The 26,876-nt window shown below is 39.0% G+C and overlaps 2 protein-coding genes across 6 annotated transcripts; both read left to right on the top strand.

Moving 5' to 3' along the window:
* Nucleotides 1-1,957: 1,957 nt before the first annotated feature.
* CA7 (carbonic anhydrase 7) lies at nt 1,958-11,701 on the top strand. Of its 3 annotated transcripts, XM_054840293.1 has the most exons (9): nt 1,958-2,140; nt 4,038-4,235; nt 6,799-6,917; nt 7,791-7,886; nt 8,127-8,189; nt 9,593-9,748; nt 10,034-10,090; nt 10,843-10,905; nt 11,445-11,701. In XM_054840293.1, the coding sequence occupies exons 2-8, from the start codon at nt 4,202-4,204 to the stop codon at nt 10,858-10,860; spliced, it is 543 nt and encodes a 180-aa protein (XP_054696268.1). In that variant the 5' UTR covers nt 1,958-2,140; nt 4,038-4,201; the 3' UTR covers nt 10,861-10,905; nt 11,445-11,701. The 3 variants fall into 3 exon arrangements, 2 of the variants coding, with proteins under 2 accessions (XP_054696268.1, XP_054696266.1); XR_008579070.1 differs by having other exon boundaries at nt 10,034-10,905; XM_054840291.1 differs by having other exon boundaries at nt 10,843-11,701.
* An 8,466-nt stretch (nt 11,702-20,167) lies between these two features.
* On the top strand, nt 20,168-25,814 carry PDP2 (pyruvate dehydrogenase phosphatase catalytic subunit 2). 3 transcript variants are annotated; one of them, XM_054840296.1, is made up of 2 exons: nt 20,168-20,919; nt 23,698-25,814. In XM_054840296.1, the coding sequence occupies exon 2, from the start codon at nt 23,757-23,759 to the stop codon at nt 25,356-25,358; it is 1,602 nt and encodes a 533-aa protein (XP_054696271.1). In that variant the 5' UTR covers nt 20,168-20,919; nt 23,698-23,756; the 3' UTR covers nt 25,359-25,814. The 3 variants fall into 3 exon arrangements, with proteins under 3 accessions (XP_054696271.1, XP_054696269.1, XP_054696270.1); XM_054840294.1 differs by having other exon boundaries at nt 20,168-20,646; XM_054840295.1 differs by having other exon boundaries at nt 20,168-20,350.
* The last annotated feature ends 1,062 nt before the right edge of the window (nt 25,815-26,876 follow it).

A 26,876-nucleotide genomic window follows, 5' to 3' on the forward strand; every position in this document is an offset into this window, starting at 1 on the left:
TTTTTGTCTTTCATCTCAGGCTCTGTCACTCCTCCCTTTCACTTTTTCTAAATCCAGTGATTTAAACCTCCATTTTGTCAAGTCCACTTCCTGCCATGTCTTCAGCATGCTTTCTCTTGTCTCAGAGGGTTTCCTATGCCCTGCCTTTGTAGTCCACATATGTAGACATCTATGTGGTTTTGAATGTGAGAAGATAAAAGCTCAAGTGGCGAATGGTGTCAAATGCATGTAGTCGTTGGGCCACTTCAATGGCACTGTGCCCTGGGAGCAAGGTCTGAGCCTCAGTTTTCAAGTTTCTCTTGACAACACTTGCTCAGTATTCTCTATCTTGCATATGGTTTTCCCCAATCTATAGTCTGCTTTTTTTAATATACAAAATTCCTCTTCCGTTTCTTCTTTTCACTCATAAGTTGGTATTTTTTGTACTTTTTCCAATGGTCTACAACAGCTTTCCTGACTATTTGCATCTGACTGACTGCGTACATCTGGCTTCCCTGTCTACAAACAGCACAGAGCCACACAAGAATAGGAACCAAAACATCACAACTTCTTGCAGCTTATTTTTCCTACTGAGCAGCAAAGTATTTTAACTCAAAGGCAGCGCTGCTGTACAACTTCCAGTATTGGAGTCACCACGAGGACCTGTGCGTGCAGACTGTTTGGCCACAGACGTACCTGCCATGTCAGTGCATGTGTCAGGCCTGTGCAGGGACCTGAGTAGATCACAGTAGTTTAACAGAAAGAAATTGAGAAGTTGACCCAAGTAAGTCATTGTAGAACTATTCTGTGGACACCTTTATAGCAGTTTACATCCCTATTGAGTGATTTAGCTTGCATGACTGAATCTCAAAGGTTTTAGAGCTGACTCCTATGGAAAGCTCCTGAAAAAAGAAATTAATTCTTACAAGGCAGTACCACAATATAAAAGTTGCATAAAATGCTTTCATTGATTTTTTTCCTTCCATTTTCTTGATGGAAGAATCCTCATTTCTGTGTGCTATTGTCTTTGTGAAAATCAATATGTTTATAAAATGTAGCCTTGACAGACAGCATTTCCTCAGAGCTAACAAAATTACTATCGAGGAGCCATTTTTCATGCCACAAAGATGTCTTAAGACATTTTACAGCTTCAGACTGGGTATTTCATTGTAGCCCCTTCATGGGTTTAGCAGGGTGCAGGGAACTAATGGATCATACCAGATAATTGAGGCTTCACAGATCAGCTCCTTTCTCTAGAGTCTGCTATGTTCTGTTCCCTAATATAACCACACTTTAATTTTTTTTATTTTTAAAAAGTTTCTTTAGAGTTGCAAAAAAAAAAAAAATCAGATTGCAAATTTGTCCTTAATTGGTGTGATTTCTACCTTGTTTAAAAGTAGCACAAATTATTTTTTTTCTGAGATGAGAATGTTCTCCATCTCATCTAAGCACTGATCCTGAAGTTTTAATTGGAAATCAAGTGGAAACATCATTCATTTTTTTGCAGCTGGAGAGAGTGTGTAAGAAAAGAGAGGCAGTAACTAGGTGGTGTTTCACCCTGCAGAACATAAAAGTGAGAAGGGCAGTTCCCGTTACAATCTGTACACATTACTGCACCCTGATTCTCAGAGCAGGCTACGGCTCTTGATTCCTTGTGGTGTAGAATAGCAAAATACTACTACTTTTTCCTAAATTTGATCCTCATGCCACCTGGACAGTCTTGGCTCCTCTCTCAGTCCTGGGACTTCAGTTATTATCTCAGTTTTACATTTCCCATCTGTTCTGAGTTAGAAAATAGAGTGAGCAGCAGCAGGAGCAGCAAAGTTGGGAGCAGGAGCAGCGCGGGCGCTTTCCCTGTCCTGCAGGAACTGCTTTGGTTGCTCTGTATCTTTAAGGGGTTGACCCTATCCCACGGTGAGCCATTATAAAGGCAGGTAAGCAGCAGTCCCCTGATCAAAGAGCTGAGAGCAAGGCAGGGTGCAGCTCTCCTATAATGACTGGCCACCACAGTTGGGGATATGGGCAGGATGACGGTAGGTTATAGCATTTCCATGCTGCATCTCTCTATCTTCCCCCACTCATTTTCTTTCCAGAACTGTTGCCTGAGCCCTGCAGAGCTGCCTGCATTTTGATATCTGCAAGCATCAAGTATATACAGCAGGTAATTAATTACTTTATTCATAATAAATAGCACCCAGAAAGTGGCACCAAAAGATGTACAAACTTATGCCTTCTGCCTTTCATTGTTGTAATCAATGTTCCTAAGCTGAGGGAAGCAGTACAGAGTGGGGGGGGTTTTCAGGCTGCAGATATTACAGATGAGTCCCTTTCCAAAACCTGTTATGAAAAGGATTAAGTGTGTCTGTCTTTCTAAAAGCAATTCTTCTAAGAAGATTTAGTAGAGCAGTAATAGATCTTCTGATCCTGTGCAGCTGTTGAAATGTGATATCTATGCTTCTATAGAAGTGAATAAAATAAGGTATATGTTCTATATTTCTAGAACATCAATAAATTGTACGGATCAATATCAGAGATCTTGTATAGAACAATTTATGCTTTCTGATTTGACAGTTTTTAATTTAGTCATCCTCCTTTGCTTCCCACCTCCAAGAATGTGTGTCACAAAGTGAGAGGATATGTGAAGCTACTGAAAAATTCCTACAATAGTGTTTTATAGCACCTGTATGCTTTATGGAGAAGGAAGGATGGATGAATGTCTTATGTTGTCCAATATGACAGTCTTTTGCATAACCTTCAGGAGTCTCTCTCTTTTGACAGCAATTATTTTGGTTGTTGAGTATACAACAGAAGTCTTTTGCATAACCTTCAGGAGCTAGTAGTCTCTCTGTCTTAACAGTAACTATTTTAGTTTCTGTGAGTCCAAAAGCAAGTTTGAATGCCAAGTGAAGCTGGCTAGTGCTAGTAGATAGTGTTGTGTGTTTGGCTATATATGTAGTAGTAATAAAGCCAGGTATATTCTTACAAAGCTCATAAGAGACAAATCATATTGCCTAAGCTTGTGTAACAGCAGTTAAATCCTAAATCTGCTTTATAGGCAGGCTGAGAAAAGATATTATTTTATAAGCTTAGCTTTTCAGAAAATGCCAAAGACAAGTAAGAGTATAATAGATTACTGTTTTTTGTTACGTAAACTCCAGGAGGGTAAATATCTGTGCTTGATTTAAAGTTTTCACTTGTGAAAGTATGTGAGAATACCACAATTAAAAATGTGCTTCTTGGGAATCTTAAAGTAAAATCGTTACTGTTAATACTTCATGAATGTAACCAGTGGAAGGATTTAATTGCTTCTTGCATGACCATACCAAAGTAGAAAAAGAAGCAGTAAAAAGAAGTCATTCTTTTATGCAGATAAGGTTTTATCTCAAATAGCATAGGAATGTTCCAGCTCTGGCAGCAGAGCGCTGTATTATTAAATTGGTCTTTCTCCCCACCCTATTTGGGTCAGGAAATCCAAAAATGTTAATTATCACACTCTAACCTTTACTCAGGGTAGAAAGATACCATAATGGGCAAGAGTGAAGAATGAAACTGCCTCAAAGATTTACTGCAGTCATAAAATGGTTTTAAAAATAACTGCATAGTCAGTAGCTAAGAAATTGAGTCATCTGCATCTAATTTGAATCTCCAGAGCTTTTACACTCTTTCCCAGGAAGAATTAAATATTGTTTCTTTGGGGGAGTGTATATGTGCATGCAAGTGTGTTTTTACCTGCATCCACCTTGGAACATTTTCAGGTATCCTAGCAATGTAACTACAAACTCTGCAGAAAATTAGTGGCACAAGTAACTGAAGATAGAGCAGCCTGATATGCTCTCATTTCCTTAGTGTTTTGTACAAGATATTTGAATCCCCCATCTTGCTGCAGCTTGTTTGTGCTAATAAAAACACGCTAGCTTAGAATTTAAGTTAACTTCTCGGATACCAAACTTTCAAATCTCTCCTGCTCAGCAAGCTTTACTTCAAGCCTCATGAAAACCTGCAATGATTATTTTGTGTTTAGTGGGAAGAAAATAATGGTGCTTTCCTTCCTTTTGAAGGACCTTCAGAATGGCACAAGTCTTATCCTATTGCCCAAGGGAACCGCCAGTCACCTATTGATATAGTTTCTGCAAGAGCAGTTTATGATCCTAATCTGAAGCCACTTGTTATCTCCTATGAATCATGTACATCTCTCAACATCTCCAACAATGGCCATTCGGTTATGGTTGAGTTTGAAGATACTGATGACAAGACAGGTGAGACCAACATACAGCCAACTAACTCAGAATACTATTTTGTGACTTAGTGAGGGAAACAATTAAGTACATCCTGTATAGTATATTTTATATGATGTATAATTTCAGTTCTGAATAAGGCATATGACCAGAGCCCTTTATATTTTGTTATCTTGAGCCTCACATTTCTTGTCTTCACTTGAATCTCTCTAGCAATGCAATATTGCACAGCAGAATAGTGTTTCTGCATTAGGGAAAGCTCTTGCATCAGGAAAATCAAAGTTTGTTTGCAGTGCTTCCCTTTTAAATAGGGATTGCCAGACTGCTAGATGGGGAATCCATGCATCTCTCCAGCACTCTTAGACCACATCCAGCATGCAGAGTAGGTACACATACTCCTCACTGCCCCGTTTCCATGATCATCCAAATCAAAGATGCTAACACATGTGCCAGCTCTGTCTGGCTCACTGCCCAGTTTCCATCCACAGGGGTAGGGAAGAGAAGAAGATTAGCACAGATGAGGTCATACAGCATAGTCATCACAATCATAGTCTGCTACACCAAGTTGATCTGGACCAGTCACTGACTGTTACCTTGCATTGTTTTCCTCTTTCTTCCCTGCCTCATAGCAGTTCAGTTTCTTTAGAAATTACAAAATCTTCAGCTAATTCTGAGTTGGTAGCAGCTTGTGGATGTTGGACTATCTGCAGCTGTATATTATTCTTGTCTCTTAGCTCTTGGCAGAAAATGTAAATGCTTTAAGTGATTGATTACTTCTGTTAATTCTACTTCCTTGCTAGACCTTGCTTTTACATCTCAGGGGTAGGGGAAGAGCATTCAAATGGAGATGAAGTAGCTGATAAATGGAAAGAGTCCATTAAAAAAACACTCTGAACAATTTTTAAACCTATCATCTGATTTCATCTTCCATTTGGGGGTGTTTAGTGGTTCTAGCTAAATAGGATATCCTAGATACTCAAAACAAGTTACTTTTTCTGTGAAGTGACTTGTCTGTGCTGGTAACCCTATGAAATAAGGGCTGGGGTTTAAAATTCCATTAATTTTCTTTTAAAATTTCTCTTCTGGATTTAATCTAAGAAACTACCCAACTGAATGGTCAGGTTTTCAAGCATCTTTACTGAATTTGAAGAGAGAACTAGATGTGCATTTTCCAAAAGTCTTGCAAGTTGATTAAGCATGTCACCCTAAAAAGAGAATTTGTAAAATACATCAGAAGTATTACCTTAGTTTGCTAACTACTTTCACGCAATCCTAAGCTGAACTATAATCTAAGTAATAGTGAACTTTGTCCAGCTTTAAGTTGAAGAATGTCTATTACTCTGCATTTAGAGATATAGATTCAGAGCACAAGCAGGAATGAAGATCTCTGCCCTTTCTACACTAAGCACATGCCTTATTAAAATAACACTTTCAAGGAAGATGACTGCTAGGAGTCGAAAACATGGTTTAAAGTGTTTTTAGTTGTGTTGAAATAGATCTAGTGACTCACAGCTCTGCATAAATGGCACAACAGAATTTTGACAGTAACCCATCATAGCTAGTTATCTTAAAATGTTTGACACAAGTGATGCATTTCACTACTAAGTTCAGAAAACCACATTAAGAGGTATTTATATTCTTAATTAATACTAAAGCCTTTGTTTTGGCAAAGCCAGTTTCCTGCATAAAGGCCAGCTGGAACTATTCACATGTGGTAGCACTGTGCAAGCCCTAGCTTTATTTTTTTTTTAAATAAAATGTTATGGAATACACTAAGGATAAGTGCTTTACAGATACTAAATGTAATTTTAATTTTCTTAGTATAAGACTTTGATCAGATTTTCATGTCTGGGAAAAAATTGTTTGATTTATTGCCATGTAAAATTACAGGAGGATTACTGATGCTGTTGATAAAGTATTTTCTATAGATGACATCTTAATCTGTTCTTAAGTGTTATTTCTAAGTGATGTACAAAGTTTCTCTGTAGCACTTCCTCACCTTTATAAGGTGATTTGAGATTCTGAATTGTGTCATGTAAAGTACAAGCTATTATATTACATCTTTTATGGGATCAGGTATTTAAAGGACATAGAATATGGATAACTGCCACAGGAAGGAAAGACACTAAAAATACTTAGCTGAATTGTGTACCTGATGCTCAAGGTATCTATGCTCTTTTGCACAAAATCAACCAGCACTGTTGAAAGTATTTTAGGTACATGAGTTTCAAATTGATTTAATTTTTTAGTATTCAGCTTGGATTTCTTGTGTTTAATAAGAAAGGCATTACCATAACTACCACATCTTCATATGTCAAATATACTCTTTCAAAAAGCTACAAAATTCTACACAAGTAGCCACTCAATGTTTGTTTTAATTTAAACTTACATTAACTCAGGTGCTTTCCATTGATAATTCCAACCTTTCTAAATGCCTGGATGATGCATATCTTTGATATTGGCAACTAGGAGATGCCACTGGCTTTTTTCACTATTGTGCCAACAGTGGTTAGTTGTTACTAGCAGAAAGATAAAAAGCCAGAATACTTAAATTTTTTCTTCTTTTTTCTTTTTTTCTGCCTAGCCATCAGTGGTGGTCCCTTTGAGAATCCATTTCGGCTAAAGCAGTTTCACTTTCACTGGGGGACAAAGCACAACCAGGGATCGGAGCATACAATTGATGGCAAACCTTTTCCGTGTGAGGTAATGATGTGTCTTTACAGATAGGATTAATTCATGTAAATGCTGTTGAAAAATGACTTTGCAGTGGGGACTGCATGTCCCTTAGGATTCTGATTGCTTACTGACCATAGGTGGGTCAGCACAGACTTTGAGAATTTTATTCCTTACACAAGTTATCTGTTGATCACCCTGGATTTTAGAATGCAAACTTATTCCCCCAGTGCAGCCATTTTTCCAAGATTGTCAGTCATCTTATCTTAGTCAACAGGACACCGCTAGCCCCACAGTTTAGCTGCTGTGCTTGCCCAGCACCTCTAACAGTCCTTTGCTGTGTGGTTTAGCCTGCTGCACACAATTAATTCCATCCTTTTACTTATACAGATGGGAAGGATATACTGACAAGCAGGATGCTGTGAAGCCGTGTATAGTTCCGCTACCTGGCACAGTTAGGCTTCAGCTGACTATCACAACCTGTGAAATGACCGTGCTGGTGATATCATTAGCTTAGAAATGGCTTCATCTGCAAAGCTAGGACAAGGCACAGGCCTTTCCAGCACGATCTATCCCAAATACTACAGAAATGTAGCATCCTGGAGTACCACTGAGTACTGGAACATAGTGCTTCATGGGACGAAGGCCTGTACCAGGGAAGCTGGGTCACAGGTTAATGCCTGATTTGTTTCAAATTAAGGCTCATATATAGAACCTTTTAGTGTCTGTCCATGCTTATGGACTGGTCCAAAAGATTGAACTTGCTCATCTTTCCAAAGATGCCTTTGGAGCAAAACCTATATTCTGTTATGAACAGCCATTAGTGCCTGTTAACATGAGGCAACCTATGTTCACAGCTTCTAGCACTAATTTGTTTGTCTTATTTGTTATTTTTCTTTAAAGCTCCACTTAGTTCACTGGAATGCCAGAAAATATGCAACATTTGGAGAAGCAGCAGCAGCTCCAGATGGCTTGGCAGTAGTTGGTGTTTTCTTGGAGGTAAGAATCACAAAAATAGCATATTTACATGATGAAAAGCATTATGCTGTCAAGTGTTTGAGAACCAAGCCACGTATTTGAGAAATGCTTAAGGAAAACAGATGACTTATTAGAAGCAGTAACTCATTGCAAATTGCTGTTAACTTTAGTAGGACTGTTGAGATTCAGATAAGAAAACAACACCTATTCAAAGCACAATTATAGTAACTCTTATTTAACCTGTCTATTCCATTATTTTAGATTGGGAAAGAACATGCCAATATGAACAGACTCACTGATGCTTTGTACATGGTAAAATTTAAAGTAAGTTTTAAGCTCTTTAAATGTTTCTGGGATATCCTTTAAAAATTAAGCTCATGTACATGTTTGAGATAAAAGTGGAAAATCACCCACCACAAATCCTTCCATCAATAGAACATCACTGTAGCTGTATTCTCTTCCCCCCTCAAGTTCAGATTATTTGCCTAATCCCAGGTGCCTCCCAAGGCTATCCTAGCCCCACTGGCCATTCAGAGGTTCTACCTTTCCCAGAGTATCTAAAATCAAAAGCTTCTGACCCTCAGGCTCAGCCATTAGGCTCAGCGAAATAATCCTTTTCTATCGAGCCTAGCTTTGAACAAGTCAAAGCTGGCTTTCTCTCTTCTGCTGCAAAGCTCTGTCAGGGGACAATCTTAATGAGGTCCTGAGCTAGTCTATTCCTACAGTGATACCTGCAGGTGGTGTTCAACCAGATGTATTTGAGAGCTTTGCTGAAGATGGATACCTGCTGCACTTTAAAGTGCAGACTAATTAGACCACTACAAATGTTACCCTTTCTGGCCTTACATGAGGCTAACACATTCTATAACATGCATAAATTCTAATATGCAAAATAAACTGTTTAATACTTGAGTGAGCATACTATTGCTTGCTCCTCTCTATATGCTTGTAAAAGACAGGAAGTGAAGGGAGTTACACAGCAATATGTAGGCTGCAAACACAGTAAAGGATACTTTAAGTGATTTCTTCCACTTGCAAGAAAGCAAGCTATCCCTCAGTTGTAGGGGTGGAAGGTCTGCAGGTTTACCACTGGGGATAAGCTGCTCGTTCTGTTTCTTATGGGCAATTTTACAGACAATTAGACAATGCTTTCTGAGTCTCAGATACTCCTACAGATTGAAAAATCTTGCCCTAGACTGGTAGTTAAGGCAATCATTACTTTAGGCAGCATTTCCTTCTGTTTCTATTGGGTTTTTTGATTGATCCACCTTCCTCTAATTTTAGCCTTGAACATTTGATTTTTAAAGCCAATATTTGTCCTAGCAGACAATGACTGTTTGGCACCAAGTTTTCCATAGTTTCAAATTTTCTTCTGAAATAGATGGGAAGCATAGAAAATGGCAAGTAATGAGACAAGGAATTCTGCCATGATATTACTATAGGTTGTGCTGAACACTGTATACAGAATATACTTCCTGCATTATTTTTATACCTTTTGAGACAAGAGCTGAACTTTGGTAGAGGCAATGGGGCAAGAACCCAAAGTCCAGTAAGCCAGCAGCAGGCATCACGCTTGCCATGCTACTCCTAGATAACAGTTGTTATGAGGCAGCCAAACCCTTATAATTTCCTTTGCCCTACTTTCTAATAATACTTCAGTATTTTTTCTCTTTCAAAAAGAGTTCTTTAACCTGTACTTAAAATTTCTTTTTACTTTTTTTTTCCAGGGAACAAAAGCTCAATTTAGAAGCTTCAACCCCAAATGTCTCCTGCCTTTGAGTCTAGATTATTGGACATACCTTGGTTCTTTGACAACACCTCCCCTTAATGAGAGTGTAACATGGATAGTGCTGAAAGAACCCATCAGAATTTCTGAGAAACAGGTAGACTTTTGATAGTCTCACAGTTCTTATAGGATTCAGCACTGAATAAACAGGCAGTGACTGGTTTGATTTGCAATGAGGTGGTAAAAAGACTATCAGGCTGGGAATAATCTACCTGCTCAATAATCAGGGCTTCTGGTTTTTTAATATTCTTTAGGATCTTTGCTTGAACCTGATCTATTAACAGATTAAAATGTACTGAATGCTTTCCTTTTGGTCTTTTGTTTAAAACCACTAATATCAATTGCTGCTTTAAGCAGTAAATTATTTCACTTGAATTTACAGCTGGAGAAATTCCGCATGCTCCTCTTTACCAGTGAGGAAGACCAGAGGATCCAAATGGTGAATAATTTTCGCCCTCCTCAGCCTCTTAAGGGGAGAGTTGTTCGAGCTTCCTTCAAGGCCTGAAGAAAACTGATAATGGCCCCGAGATATCCAAGAGCTTCCACACCTGAGATACTATAAACAGAAACTCTCTGATTTTCAGATCACTCATGGAACACACAAGATGGCCATTTCCATGAACACTCTACTCAGAGGGGGACAATCTTTTATATTTTGAATTGCTCATTCTTTTGAGAATGGGATCTTTTTAACTAGCACTTTTTAATATAAGGGATAGTTGAGTAAACGAGAGTGTTCTCCAAGACCTGAAACACTACAAATTAAGAAGAAATTAAAATCCCACTTAATATTAAATGGGACATTATGTAGTGATCTACTAGTACTGATGTCCACAACTTCTAATTCTCTCATTTAATACGTGATGAAACAGTAGTAAAGAATTTTGGACAAATGGGACTTAAATTTTTTCCTTACTGATCTCTTGGTAGTGTTTGCTTAGCTCTGTCTAATTTAAAGATTGCTTTCACTGTATTCTTGCTGTCTGTTGACACATATCATGCACGTGAGTAGCACTAGAAAAAGTTCTTTACTCACCTCAAGTATGTACTAGTATGAAAACTACATATATATTTTGAAGTTATTGTTCTAAGATGATATTTTAGAACTAATTTAAAATAACTGTGTAAATGCTGTGTTTAAAAGCAGGCAATTTTATTGCACAGTGTTGTTCAGACATCTCTTTCTTTCAGCCCATGCAGCATACATAACTAATGCCTTTGTCAAGTTTGAAAAGAACATCTACAGCAATTCAGGTATGTGTTTTGTGGTTCTCAATTGTTCAAATTCTACCTCAGTTAAGTGACTTGCTCTGCAATATGACCTCCTTCATTGTCCGCCCTGAAGAAAGTAGATATTTTGTTGACTTTAGGGACCTAACATGGGTAGACCTTGACTGCACTGAATGTGCATTGGCTGCACAAATTGTCCCTTTGCTATGGCAGTCTGTCAGGGATATTCTCTGCAGATTCGAGGTGTCATCAGTCCTGAGTCCTTTTACCTTTTCAAAAGAAAGTTGCTTTAGAAAAGCCATGTGTTAGTATTACTGCTTCTGCAGCTTAGTGACAAAATTCAGACTTCTGTCTCTAGTACTAAATATGGCAATGTTATCTGCAACTGCCCACAGTCTGTTATCAGTCACTTCAATTCTGGGCTTCAAATGTTTTACTTAATTGGTATAGTTCAGATAAAAATTGCCAATGTTTATCAATTTTCATCAGCTTAGATGGAGAAATCAAAGCAAGGGGTGGGGGAAAGAGAACAACAGCTACTAGGGATTGTTCTCCTTTTTCAGAAAGGGAGAAAGACACTGGATGTGAAGTGCAGTATAAGGAATGGAAGACTAGAATTCTAGACCTAACTCTTCTACAGTTTTTCTGATACGCTGACCTAAAGTTTCCTGTTCCTCAGTTTCCTTTTAAATAAAATGAGTAACACTGACCTACCTCACAGGGATGTTGTGAGGGCTAATTTAGTATTGTTTTACATGTGAGATTCTTATACAGCAGATGCTAAAGGAGACAGAAAATCATTACAAAATGCAATGTTTTTATCTATTATGAATGTAACTTTGCTAGTAAAGCAAACTGGTATTGCAGAAAATCTATTTAATGTATCTTAATTTATTTAAAAATAAATGAGACTTTAAAATACAGTATACATCTCTTCATCCTTTATTTTGAATAGACCTATCTTTCCTTACAGCACTGTTTTTGTTGGACTTTTGTGAACAGAAATGCTATCTGGTATCTTTAATGGATTAATCTATTTCAGATCAAGGAATGATTTCTTTGTTTACCTTCAATTTCATAGAAACCTTGATTATACCATAGTAGAATAATCCAAGTACAGATGAGTTTATCCCTTTCAAGTTTGTGGGTTTTTTAAACTTCTAGAAAGCCTACCTCTGTTTAAAAACTATTTTTAGTCTATCACAATTCTTCCCATCTTTTGGGACTAACTTTCTACTTCAGCGTAATCCTTTCACTCAAATTCTGACATTTTTTGTGATTTTTTAAAAAAATTACTTCTTGCCCAGTCAGAGTTAAATTACTGTTATAAATCTTACGCCGCTGTTAAAATTAAAACCTACATGAAGAGACTAATTTTGAAATGTAAAAACTCTTTCAAAAGAACCTTACATATTTATAGTGCAAATATATTTTATTAGGGGCAAATTAAAATACTTTCCTGTTTAAAATTTAACCACTATTTACTATATATAGCTTAAGCTACCAAAGTACTGCTGCATTAGTATTAGTACACACCTTCACAAAGCAGGTCACTGATCAATATTTTCCGTGTTTTTCTCTCATTCTAGGCATATAAGTAGGTTTCCGCTCACTTGGTTTCTCACAAAAGGTAAAGAGGGCTTGTATACCAAAGCTTTGTCCAGTTTCCCTCCAGCTACAACCACTTAGTCTAATAAAATAAAAATCTTATTTATCCACAGAGTATGTCCATTCTGTGACCTTGAACACAGTACTTAAGCTTCTTTAAGGGTCGTTTACTCATGAACAACAGAAGGATAATGTTTAGCTCACAAGGTTATTGTAAAAGCTTAGCTATTGTAAAGAGCTTTAAATGCTGAATCCTCCAAGGTGTTCAGTTGCATGGAAAAACTGAACTATACCTTCCTTTAGAAAGACATGTTATCTTATTTACAAGGGCGTTTTTTGTTGTTGGGTTAAAGAACATGATCTAATTTTACCATGGTGAAGCAAAATATAAAAGGAAGCCTTTTATATTCTTTGTTTCTTGAAACACTGGTCATTCAATAAAAGAGCATAAATATTTATTTTTGTGTGGTTTTAAAGCTATAAACTACATTCTACAATTTAATGCACTTCATTTATTTTGAGAGTATAAAAGCAAACTGCAAAAAAAATCAAATGCTCTATGACATGGTGAATTTTATTGTATAATCAATGAATAATGCATAACAGAATAATGAAAATATAGTGTTCAGTTAGATTAAGCTTTGCTGTACTGTCTTTTCCTTGTGACTGAAAATATAAACCACCAGGAAGATATAGTAAAAATAATAATAAAACTCACTGTTCCCCACCAAACACTTAAAATCACCAATCTAAATTTTTTTTCAGAAGGGGTAGCATGAAGAGCTTCACTGATGATTCTTTCTTATTTATCAAAGTTCTCTTAGTAATAATATTCTGGGGTATAAGGAACCATATTAATTTGTATTACTTATACAGATGCTTGACTTGTTAATATACTCATTGAATAACTTGAGAGCTTTATAGCAAGAATTTTTTTATTTCTTTTCCCAACATTATTTTGTCTTGTTATTAATGAGATTATCCTCATCTCATAACAATAGTTCAGCTCAAAAGCAGAATTGTTATACTTTGGTGCTTGCATATGCAGACATGACCATCAATTTACAAAGTGCTGCATTTTTTAAGACTATAGGAATCAACTGCTATTACCAGTTTGCTTGTCTGAACTCCTAACAGCATTCTAGCTAGTGCTTCCTGTACAAATATTCCCCTCAAAGGCAATTCCTAAGGCCAAATACCTGTGCTATGCATCAGTACTTTTTAAGGATTTGCAGAAACTTAATTTTCTGTTTTCCTTCTGAACTGTCTTCCTCTGCACACAAACATGACTCAGCAAAGCTCCTCCATCCAAATTCTAGAACGTGTGGTATCCTTGTGTTCTACCAGCTATATTGAAGGCAGAATAGCAGTTGAATCTAACTATTCCAGCAAGACTCATCTTAACTTGTAATAGGATCACCGTTGTCATGACTGAGAGAATACGATGCCTTTTATTTAGGACAATGACTGAAATTGCACAACTGTAAAAGCTAGACTAAAAATGCCATCTAGCGGTTGTCTGTTTCCATTTCTTACCACAAATTTTAAGGCCAATGCAGTCAAAATACAACAGATGAGAGAATTTAACTTTGACAGTAATTATTTTTAAAGGTATGGGTGAGTAAGTGAAATCCCTGTGCTAGCTCTACATATGTAGTCCTTCAAACTCTTATGAGATAAAAAAAAAAATCAATCTCACAAAAGAAAGTCTAATTATTTGTTCCTCTTTTCACTGATAGAGTGGAGATATCGTCTGCCTGGTAAACTGTGTGCTATCTTAACTTTAATACCTATAATTAAGGTTCAACTTAGGATTTTTTTTCTTACCATCCTCTGCAAACAGAAAGATTTTTAGGCAGTTTCAGTGATACATGCTTGATATGATCTAGCAGTGATTTATAATGACAAATTTCATGATGAGTGTAAATTAATCCAAATATAAGCATCAGAGGAAAAGCGTTGCAAGGTACCTTGTCACCAGATGGTGCTTTTGGTGGTGTTCAAAGGTCAGAAAGATAAAAAAGGGAGCATTTCAGGAAAAAAGCAGAGATAAGCCTGAACAAAACCCATGAGATGTTGTCTTATACCTCAGATTAGCTGTTTTCTTATCTGCAAAAGTGACCATTTAGTAAAGACACTGAGTATCAAAGCAAGTTGTTCTACGCTGCCTGTAAGAGTTGGGGGGGGTCTCAAGTTTTTTCTCATTTACCCTGAGGAAACTACAGTGTACTGGTGAAACCTGACTGATTTTAACATAACTATTCCAAATTTGCATGGCTGTAAGGCAGACAATATTTATACCTCTGATGTTCCATTTATGCTGCTATTTGCATTACATTTTAATTTTAGTAAAATTACAGCCCCTCACCCCAGGTTGTGAAGAGCAACATAGTAATGCAAACCATCATTTCATTTAATTTCACATTAATATAGTGGAATATTAAATGCAGCAATTCAGGAGTCAACTCAGCCTGTTCAACTGTTGGAGGGGAAGAAGGTGGAAGGAGGAGAGGGAGGAAAGGAATAAAATTACTTTTCTACACATGAGCACTTCATACCAAGCCAGAAGACTTTCTTGTGCTTGTAAGCTGTCCCCAAGAAATTTAAACTCACTTTTACAGTGGTACAGAACCTTAACTGAACATGTATTTCAGTTTAACTCGAACCAGTTTGTAAGCAACATCTGGTAAAAATTATATATGTGGAGTTCAGATCCAATTACAGGAACTAGATAGATAGGCCTTTGCACCAGTCCAATTACATTAACCTAAACTGGATCTTCAGTTTAACCCCTGCAACTTCATATATAGATATACTGCTTAGCCTCTGCTGTAACACCAGAGGTTAAATGAAGTTGGAGCATTGGAATGGCATTTTTCCTACAGTTGTTCATTGTGTTTACCTCGGTTCATTGACATTTCTTGCAGCTTGTTTGCTTTCCTAGCATTTGAGTATTTATTTTAGATTATATAGGAAGATCGAAGATTGGAATTTGCTGTTACCAAACTAGGAAAATGCAAAATGCAATTCATTTAACAGACCTAGAGGAAATTTATTTTTCCCAGTCTTATTCATGATTTTTTTTTTTTTAATAAGAAGAGATCTCCGTATCTAAGGTGCTAATTTGCCTTTTGTGAAAATTCAAAATGTGATGTACAGCAAATGAAATGTATGTCACTATTCACAGGGCAAAATACATACAGTAAACAACCGACATTTTTAAAGGCTCTCAGCAGGAAGATATCCAAGTGTTTTGTGGACTGGTGCTGTATTAGTTTCCTTCTGAAAAGCTGGTTAGCTAGACCGTTGTGCTTTCTGTGCAAGTTTAGACTCAGTCTGTATTCTCTAAGATGGACCAGAAAGTCAATTCATTCAAAGGACCTACGTTGCTTTGCATCATGGTCATTCACAAGTTTCCAAAGGGTTTGGATCTATGGCTATTTTCAAATGTGTATCACTAGACTAAGTCTTTCTCTCCGTTTCAGGAAAACTTCTCGTAAACTATTTTTCTTTGGATTCAAATTGTGTTTGTTACTAGTCAGTTTTTTGGAAAAGGATTAGTTATTTATTAGAAATATTATTCTGATTTTTAACTTGCTTCCTTAGGAACATCAGGCTTATCTGATGGTTCTGTTCTTCACGTGTCCCCATAACAAGAAATGTTTACAAAGCACTAGAAGTCCCACACCTTTCATGAATATCAATTAGTGAGTGGAAAGTAATCCATCTCAGCACCTGCTGTGAAGGCAGCGGTAACTGATGGGCATCTGTTTGCAGCTTCTGGAAGCAGAAGCTGTATATATTCCACCAACTTAGCCGCAGCCAGTTCCCCAAACAAACAAGGGGGGAAAAAAAAGTAATGTTCCATGGGAACAAAGGGAACTCAAAATAATGCAGTATCAGTGTAAGGAAAGTCAGATAGCTTTTAGTTTCCCTGTCCATTTAGTCACAGAATTAGCCTCCTTTTATAAAAGGACATGAAAAATTAGAAACAGCTGTTCTTCCACCTCCTAGATGCATTCTGGCTGTTTGTTAACTTCGACTAAAGACCTTATTATCCCAAACTCTCAGAGCTATACCAAGTATACTTTCATACACCATTTTCAAATAATGCATGCATATGACATCTTTTGCCTCCTAAATTTTTCAGTTCTACACAATTTTGGATTTTCAGAGAGAAAGGGTGATATAGTGCTGTTAGGAGTCCAGTTACTGTGGAACAACAATTACCTGAACTTCAGTTAACTAGAATTCTTTCAGCAACATAGATGCTCCCAGAGTTGAGTTGGCTGCTGCTCCTTTCAAAGTAGAATACTAAGTACTGAAACCTCTAAGCAAATTTTATGATCTGTGGGACATCTCCCTGCACTCCCTCCCAAGAAGTCAGTTTTTCTTATTGGTTTTGAAGACATCTACCGCCAGTTCCATGTATTAAATTCTTCACGGTGCAAATAGTCTCTGTTACCACTGAATAATTCAGATACTTCTGTATTAACTTACTTGAATTACTCCAGGTATATAAGATTGTGCATCTTCTATTTACATCATTAATTTTTTTTTTTTGAACAAATGTTTAAAATTCAGACCAGACTGCTGAAATATGTCTGCTTTGCAAAGGCTGCACAAAGTCATTTGCTTTTGTCTTTGTAAACAGATTTGGGGAATTGATGAAGTAGAACAAATATAATTGTTTCTGTGGTGGTGTCAGCATCTTCAGTATACTGTAATTTAATCTTGAGCTAGTTATTTTCCTCAGATCATTCTTAATGCTTTGCTAAGAAACTTGATATAGCTAGATAATGAATAATAACAGTACTTTTTGCCTTAATATTAAGATCATCATAGAATCTAAAATTAAATCAAGGCATAAAAGATCACAAAACAGTAAACCCAAGCTTATTTCAAGTCCCTGTATACAATGGGAGGTATGCAATATAAGCAGAAATAAAGCAATTTGTTAATATTTTGGTAATGCCCCAAAGCACTTACCAAAATACATCTCCCCTTTCCTAGGTCTTGGAACCCTAATTCTCCAATAAGCATCCAGTAAGTGATGTCATAACTCCAAAAGTTTGCTAAGATACACCATGGGAGAAGAAGGAAGCGCTAGCTTTCCCATCCTTTGTACGCCATATCCAGAAACATGCAGCCTAAGGATACAGGTTCAAGTGTCATTCATCCAAACTAACTGAGGGCCAATACCAGAAGCAGCAGTACCTCTCTCCACTCCACATTTGTCCCCTTTCCCTACATTTGATCTAACGATCACATTACCATGCAGGAAGCTGGATCACAACTCCCCCTGAAAAATTATTATTTTGTCACATTTGATGACAGCCTGACTTGCTATAGGGTCATGTGATAGCTAAATCTGACAGAAGAGCTGGGTTCTGGGAGAGAATAGGACCGCATCTCTAAACAGCATCCAGTAATGACATCAAATTCAACATTCAGTGTAACTAATTAAGTCTCTTTCATAGTCTCACACTTCATTCATACAGACATACAAGTTGGCTGAACTAACTTAAGCAATGTACTCTTATCCCAAATATCTGGCAGGATTTGTCTGTCCTGAGGTATTAACTTCAGGTCAGAAGTAAAGACACTGTGTGCTTGAGTGGCCTCATCGCAACCTGTTTCATGCAATGGCTTACCTTTTAGTCTCAAATAAACATTTCATTTTGTCTGAAACCTATTGAAGTCTGTTGAAACTGTCATTGACTTTAATGGGAGCTGAACCATGGCCTAAAGCAGCAACACAGAAATGAGCACAAAAATATATTTGCAAAGAAAATCAGAGTTGCTGACTGTACAAGTCAACAGATAAAATTATACCTTGAAAAGATCTAAATACAGTGTTTGCTACATTTTAACCTGTCACTGCACCTTAATCAGTGCCCCTGGAATTACACTCAGTTGCTTATAAATACTGGTAAGAACATTGTCCTGGCACAGGACATTTGATACTGAGCTTTAGCTCACTTATAAACAGGGAAGTCAAAACCAAACCTTAGTTTTATTTAAAGAAACCTGAGTTACAACTTTTTCAATGCAAATTAACAAGACAGAGCACTATGGCAACCAATTCACTGTTGCCACAGAAATTTGCCATTTTAATTAGACATTCCTGAAGGCAAAAATATTGCAAGCCTGAGCAATACTGTTTCTATCCTTAAATCATATCAGAGTAGCATTTCTACATTTTTAAACTTTAATTATATATCACTTTGGTTCATCCACATAACCAAACACTCCAAAGCAGAATCTAAATCTCAATTCAACTTAGTATCTAGTTCTGTCAAGTCCTGCATATTCACCCTGAAAACCATTAAGTTTCTCAGAATATGGTATTCCTCCCTGTCCTTAGAAAATACGGAATGAAAGCAACACCTTCTTCTGCAGGAGTGTTATTTGTTTCACCTTCATTTACACATTTTCTAAATCACTTCAGCTTATGCATATGAGTTTATGAAATTACTGCATGTACGCGTGAGCAATAAGTAATAGCTTTCAGCTGAAGAGAAGCATTTAAACATGCCAGGAGCACAGGAAACTCAGAACAGCCAAGCTAGTTTTCAGGCTGCAGTATGAGGTTTTATCACTGTTGTAAATAGTACAAAAGACAAAAAAAATTGGTAGGTCAGAACAAAGAGTGCCTTGAGCCCCAGGAACTACTGTTGGTATACCCAAACAGTGGGGCAAAGCAGAGAGATGCAGGTAAGGGCTGCTGTGGGTGACCTCTTTCAGTTCAGCAGATTGGTCAGACAAATAAAATCATTATGTCATATTTAAGACAATTGTTTTCATGTGTGCCAATGTCCTGAAATTTTTCTTTAAGGTGACCTTTTTTTTTCCCCCCTTGGTTTGGTCTTCTGTTTGACCTGAAACTATGTTTCATTATGTTAATAATAACAAGAAACAAATGAAAGCTCAGACTCACGAAGATGATCGCACATCCTTCCACTTGAAATAATCTGGGAACAAGTTTATCTCATCTAGGATACCTGCAACACATTATTTAAATGAAAAATGCTTCAATACAAGAAGCCAGAAGAATAAAAAATGCACTGGTAATATCAAAGCCTCTATTTTTGTAAAATCACTATTACAGGTTAAAGTGAGGACTATTTAGTAACCAATCCAAAATACACAATAACTACTCATTAACTACCATGCACTTTGGGCCCATTCCTTGTCTTGTTACACAGTATTAAACTACTCAGTACAAATTTTAACCAAGATGACCAGACACATGAAAGAAAAAAAAGGGGGGGGAGCCAGGAAAACGAGCCTTTAATTTTTGTTCCCTATAATGTATATGGCACATCATTTTCAAAAGGGCCTTGTGATTTTGAGCGTCATCAGCTGGTGGCCTCAGCAGTGAAGAGTGTAGAATAGTATTTAAACAAAACAAAGCAAAACCAACCAACAAAACTCCTAAGGCCCCCTCCCTCAGCAGAATAACGTTTTTTGAACTTTATTGGTGGGGAAAAAATCTTGCTGATGCCTTTTTTTTTTTTCTTTCTTCTAATGTATCTCATCTGCTTGCTTTTATTAGTCACGTTGTTACCCTGCTTAAAATACTCCGGAAAGCGAGGAGCACAAAGCCGAGGTCGCCTGACCCTCCCTCAGCACCTCGTCAGCGCTGTGAGGCGGCCAAGGGCACGGCCCTATTGACCGAGCGCGGGGCAGCTGAGGTGACGGGAAGCTCCGGGGCCCCGCCCCCGGGATCTCTCCTCACCCTGGGCCTGGCGGCAGCTCCGGAGCGGGTTGTACCTCGCCCCTCCACAGCTGTGCCCGAGCTTGCCGGCGGAGGAGCTGCTGCGGCAAAGGCAGGCGCCGAGGGGAACATGGCGGAGAGGTGAGAGGAAGGGAGGCGAGGCCGGGCTCGGCCCCACGGGCTTCATCCGTCCCGCCGCGTCTTGACAGGAACCCGCGCGCCGCCCCCCGGCGCGGCAGTTACTCGGGGTGGGGCGCCGAGGGCGGCTCTGGCGTCGGAGGCGCGGGTTGGGCGACGGGGCTGTCAGTCAGCGCCCACCGCCCGCGCTGTACCGGCGAGCCCGGAACCTGCGGGCGGCGGTGGTCGCGTGGCGGCTGCGGCCGGTGGATGCGCCCGGGAGAGCTGCGTTGGGGCACGGGCAGCCGTCTGAGCGAGAAGTAAGTGCTGCCGCCGCCAGAGGGGCGCGCCAGCCGCCTCCGGGGAGCGTGCGGGGGAGCGCCGCGGGGGGCTCGTCTGGGCGGCGGCTGCCGCTGGCCCTTCCGCCGTGGCACCGGCTGAGCCGGGCAGGGTGCCATGCTGCGGGGCACAGGGAGCGGAGCCGGGCCCGGCTTGACAAGCCTGCTTAAGGGACAGCTCTCGCAGCAGCGGGAAGACGGAGCCGTGGGGGCAGGAAGGCCGTGAGGCGGCTCCGCGAGGAAAGGCCCGCGGGGGTGTGTGAGGGGTAGGGGCTATGTGTGTGGTGGGGCAGGGTGTGGGGTCACTGAGGGGGTGCTGTGGGGTGTGTGGGGTCAGTGAGTGGGGGCTGTGGGGCAGGGGCTGTGTGTGTGGTGGGGCAGGGTGTGGGGTCACTGAGGGAGTGCTGTGGGGCTGGGGCTGTGCGGTGTGGGGGGTCACTGAGGGAGTGCTGTGGGGCAGGGGCTGTGTGTGGTGGGGCAGGGTGTGGGTATCAATGCGTGGGTGCTGTGAGGCAGGGTGTGAGTATCAATGAGTGGGTGCTGTGGGGCTGGGGAGCTCGTGATGGTGGTAGTGAGGTAGGGATTAGTGTGTGGAGGACACGGGTTGGGTGTGTAGAGCATGTGTGGGCAGTGTTGGGAGCATGCGTGAGGGGAATAATATGGGGGGTTTTGGGGGGGGCTGTAAAACTAAATGTAATGAATATATGTTATTTTATTGGAAAAAGCAGGCATTCCTCTTCTGTGAGCCCCCAGTGCATACTCTGACTTCCCAGCAGCAAGTGGGCTGTGTTGTGGGGGCAGTTTGGGTTTCAATGATTACACTAATTCATCTGATGAGGAAGTGCTGCGTTTGGTCCTGAAGTAGTAGGTGTGTCACACAGGGAGTGTAAGGTTTATGTAATTGGCTCTTACATAATGGTCTTTAGGATATTGCTTTTATTAGCACTGCTACTGTATTTTAACATGACCTGTGCTGGAGTGGCTAATAGACATGAGTGGGTGTCCTGGGTAGGAGCAGTGGAGTCTGCACGCTGTGACTGAGTAGGAACCTGAGGAGGTGGAAACTGTAGTCAAAGGCAGTGAGTAGAGGTGGTTCAGAAATGTGCTCCAGGACTGATCTATGCTACCTGACCTTAGGCAAACACATGTCTAAATACTATTGGGCAACTCTGCTGCTAGGAGGAAAACCCACCACTTTGCTGTGTCTGTTAGCCAGCTGATGTGAACAGGTTAAGTTTGCTCAAAACACTTTCTGTCAGCTTTTTGAGTCAAGAACATGAAAGTCATCATTGTTTGAATCTCATGTGGCTCAGAAGGGTGGGAAGAGAAAGAAGGAAAAACAGGATGGGGAATGGCTTGTCTTGTACTGTTGGTGTGTTTTGGGTTTAGCTGATGCTGGAGTTAGTGTCAGCTATCTCCCTATTAGCTTTATTTTGGTTACATTCTCCCTGCAGTACAACAAAAGGTGTCAGTTGTGTTGGGAGATGCCAGTGTCCCAGGGGACAGCAGGGGAGCCTTGAGCGATGAACTGGCATTGCCTTTTCCATCTGCTCTCCTGATATCAGCAGTAAAATTATGCTGTGTCTTCATCTGTCCTCATAGAGTCCCCAGAATTGTAGTGGTGAGGGCTTCTCTACTTTTTTCTGTTGTTAAGCATGGGGTGGTACACTTCAGAAATGTTTTGTGACATATTGCTTTTGTTTTCTACATGGGATTTCAGTAAAATTCTTGGGTTGTATCAGTAGGCTTTTTGTTTAGAACAGTTCAAATTTGTTTTTAGGTCCTGCTGATTTCTTAGAACAATTTTTATGCAACTGGCCAGGCTGGCTGCTTATTATTTCTCATGAAATGCCCTGCTAAAAAAAACAATATTGCAGTAATATGTAGCATATTTGGCCTGAGACCTTGAGCACATAGTGCTACAGGCCACTTGAAAGTGGATCAGAGCTCAAAGAAAACTATATTGTTCTAACTGGCTGCTAGGATGATCTTCTGGGAGTAATTGTGCTTGAAGTGCTACTATACAGTTAGATTTTTTAAATCCATGGAGCAAAATTCTGCTGTGAAGTAAGCATCTGGTTGTACTTAGCAAATCTCACAGCTTGAATATGTGACTTAAAGTAGGAGACAATATGATGGACCTCCCCCCGTGGCAACTGAAGAACTTCAGCTGTTCAGGTGCCCTAGGTTTTAGTGCTGTTGGCAGCAGAGCTCTTCACAGCTGCTTGTTCTAATTGCACTCCAAATGAACAAGCTGAATTGTAAACCCATAAAAGTTGTCAATGTAACTATGCTATAACTTTCACTGCATCAAAGAGCATGATGCTGTGATAAATGCATTAATTAACCATCAGTAGAATCTGCCTTAAGCTATGCAAAAAATCCTACCTGTGTGAAAGTTGGTTAACACCTTGAAGGTTAAAAAAAAAAAATCAGGCTTATAAGCTGGAAGAGAATTGGAAAGGTAGACTAGCTTGTTCTAGATGTGAAGATCATGGTGATTTATATAAATCATTAATTTGCCACGTCTTTCAGGTTTTTCTTTAGGACTTGAATACTGATCTTCTCTTGGGTTTGGTATTTAGAGTGTATTAATAGAGTTGTATTCTAGCAGGCTTTTTTAAAGTTCTGTATTAATTGTCACTTCAGTTCCTATTTTCTAACTCATTGGATCTGTTTCTTCTGTGTCATGTTTGATGAGGCTTTTCACTGAACAGTTTACGCTTACATATCCTGTAATGTTGGAATTTCTTCTTAGCCTTGCCACAGTGAGGAAAAACATGCCTGGAAAATAAAAATTAGCTTTTCTGATGAGATAACTAGAGAAGGGCTGTCACATTCTAAGCTAAATTCACCAAGTCTATAATTAAGTGATGGAAATTTATATCACTTTTAAGATGTCTCTATAGCAGTCTCTTTTGGAAAAATGTTTGGAATATTTCTGTGAGCTCTAGACTTGCTTTTGTATTGCTATACAGAAAGCTTCTTGTGACCCTTCTAAATTTTTATACTTTTCCTATTTTTATATTCCAGGCTGTAAGGATATTCTCTGTTCCTGAAGGAAGGTGCTCCTATTTGTGGAGTGACTTACGATGTCAAGAACTGTATCATCCTGGATCTTAAGCTCAGCAAGAAACAGCATTGTTTTACAAGGAAAAGGACGTTTGTACTCAATCTGTATCCCAAATAGAAACAAGATAAAATGGAAGTTTGTTTTCTCCAAAATGCGTCTCAACCCTGCTGGGAGCTGCAGCTTAGACAATACTTTCTCCTTAAAAAAAGCATTCCGACACACTTCCACTGAAGAAGAACACTTTTCTTTCCAGTTGTCTCCATCACAAATCAATGACATACTCAGAGCAGGTGAATTATCCCATAAAATACTGGATTTGAATGGTAAAAATGCAAATTCTGTCTTGAGGTTTGAAAGTAACCAGTTGGCATCCAACACCCCTATCGAAGACCGCAGAAGTGCAGCCACTTGCTTGCAGACCACGGGGATGATGTTTGGAGTCTTTGATGGTCATGCAGGTTCTGCGTGTGCTCAGGCAGTAAGTGAGAGACTACTTCATTATATAGCGGTTTCTCTCATGTCTCGGCAAACCTTGGAAGAGATCGAGCTTGCTGTGGAGTGCATGAAACCAGTTCTGCCTATTCTGCAGTGGCACAAGCATCCAAATGATGTAGAGTATCGAGAAATAACTTCACAATATTTTGAGAACCTCCGGGTTTACTGGCAACATTTATTGGACCTAGACAGTGAGCCAGGATTTAGTTTAGAAGAAGCCATGATATGTGCATTCAAAAGGTTAGACTCGGACATATCGCTGGAAGTTCAGGCTCCCCAGGAAAACGAATTGATGAGAAATATTGCCCTTCAAGTAGCTTTTTCTGGTGCAACAGCTTGTGTAGCTCACGTTGACGGTGTTCACTTACATGTTGCAAATACCGGTGATTGCAGAGCAATTTTAGGGGTTCATGAAGAAGATGGAACATGGTCTACGCTCCCTCTAACCCGAGACCACAATGCCTTTGATGAATTTGAAATCAGAAGATTGAAGAGAGAACATCCTAGATCTGAGGAGAAAACCCTATTTGTGAATGACAGATTACTGGGGATTCTCATGCCCTCCAGAGCTTTTGGAGATGTGCAATTAAAATGGAGTAAAGAATTGCAACACAGTGTTCTCGAGAACAGCTGTGATGTTGAGGCTTTAAATATTTATCAGTATGTTCCTCCAAACTACCATACACCCCCTTATTTAACTGCAGAGCCTGAAGTCACATACCACAAATTAAGAAGCAAGGATAAGTTTCTAGTTATTGCTTCGGACGGACTGTGGGAGATGCTAAGTAATGAGAAGGTTGTAAAGCTTGTTGCTGGACACCTTACAGAGATTAACATGCAGAAACCACAACTGGCTTTTGAGAAACCGGTGAATTTGGGTTATATGCACAGCTTGTTACTTCAGAGGAAAAACAGAGGCATTGCCTCACTTGACCAGAACATAGCTACTCATTTAATAAGGCATGCAATTGGAAGTAATGAGTATGGGGAGGTGGACCAAGAGAAACTTGCTGCAATGCTGACACTGCCTGAAGACCTTGCAAGAATGTACAGAGATGATATCACAGTTACTGTGGTGTATTTTAATTCAGAAACAATTGAAAATTATTACAGAAACAATGAATAGTCTTGCGCTGCTGCTGTTCTATACCACTAGCCAACTTTGATACTGAAACCATTACTGTCTTTCTCTGATAGTCAAGCTGTTACCAGTGTTATGGCATGGAAGTTCCTAAATGTTGTTGTTACTAGTCTTGAAAATAACTTTCTAGAAGTGAGTTTGGTGAAAGTTCTCTGGGTTTCTAGGTCTGTATGCACTGAAGAAAAATGTTTTGATAAAAGTTCACTGAAATGTAACTGAACTGAAGATTGCTGACCCAGTTCTGATTCCATGGGAACAACTGGTAAAACTTTCCAAATGGACAAATGAGACAAATTTCACTGAGACTGGTACAATTTAATAGAGAGATGGATAATACCTGTAGCTGCATAGAGTGTAAGAAAGGCTCCGCTCTTGTGGAAAATGAGTAGCATCCTATTGAAGCACTGTAATTGAATTAAATAAATAAACTACCAAACCTTATTTGATGTAACAGTGTCAGATACTTTAACGAATTGCCTTGTATATGTGAAGACAACACTAAAGACAGCTGTTCAAAGAGCCCTGGGATTGTCAAACATTTTTTCCTAATTCTTTTTTTTTTTTGAAGCTAGGAAACAAAAATCATATTTTCTTCCACAATTATTTTGAAGTGTGAATGCATATTCTCTTAACTCTGTGTGTGGACTTATGTGACTACTGACAGCTCAAACACACGAGGGACTTCACAATTATGTGTTTAGGAATTAACAGTACTAGACTTAAGCATTTTAGTGTCTAACTTGCTTAAAGAATATACCATTTTATTAACTACTGATCTATGAAGTGCTGTGCATCAAATCCTCCAACTGTAATTTAAATGAAGTTTGACAAGTTCAAAAATTCATTTACTGTAAATACAGCAAAAGAGAGAGCACCTTTCTCTTCAGGTTTAACTTAGAGAGAAATAACAGTGCTGACATTTCATCAAAACGTTTAATCTTTATTTTAGTCTTGCCTTTGAATGACAGCTTTTCCTTATAGGTGCAGATTTATTTTCTCTAATGAATGTATGTTTTAATCTTTGAACATCTACTTTTGTGTATTTTACCATGGTTTTCCTTTATACTGTGCTTTCTAGAGTGCCATGCCAAGCTTGCAAATTAGCCGTATTTTCTTACATTTAACATATGGTGTTCTCTAGTCACTCTTTTCCTTGTTTATGTGCAGCAGTAACTGTTGCCCGCAAGAATGTGTGTACTGGGAATATAGGACTGTTTACTGCTGTTGCTACGGAGTAAGAACTTATGTGGGCACAGCAGAGTGGATAAAAATACTGCTTCCCCCCCCCGAATTTCACTTAAAATAAGTGTTATCCTTCTGTGGTTTAGCAGATTAAAAAGTACTTAAGTTTTTTTTTTTTCTCCAAGATCTTAAGTAGATGAGATCTTGGGGTATAAACTGGTAGCAGTTGTGGATTTGGGGCTTTTTGTGTACTTTTCCTCCAGATAAAAATTCTCAGTGCTCTTTCAGGCATTTAAATAATCTGTTTTGAAGATTGATTAG

The sequence above is a fragment of the Grus americana genome, chromosome 13 (genome assembly GCF_028858705.1).
Source record: "Grus americana isolate bGruAme1 chromosome 13, bGruAme1.mat, whole genome shotgun sequence".
In the NCBI taxonomy this organism is placed as follows: domain Eukaryota; kingdom Metazoa; phylum Chordata; class Aves; order Gruiformes; family Gruidae; genus Grus; species Grus americana.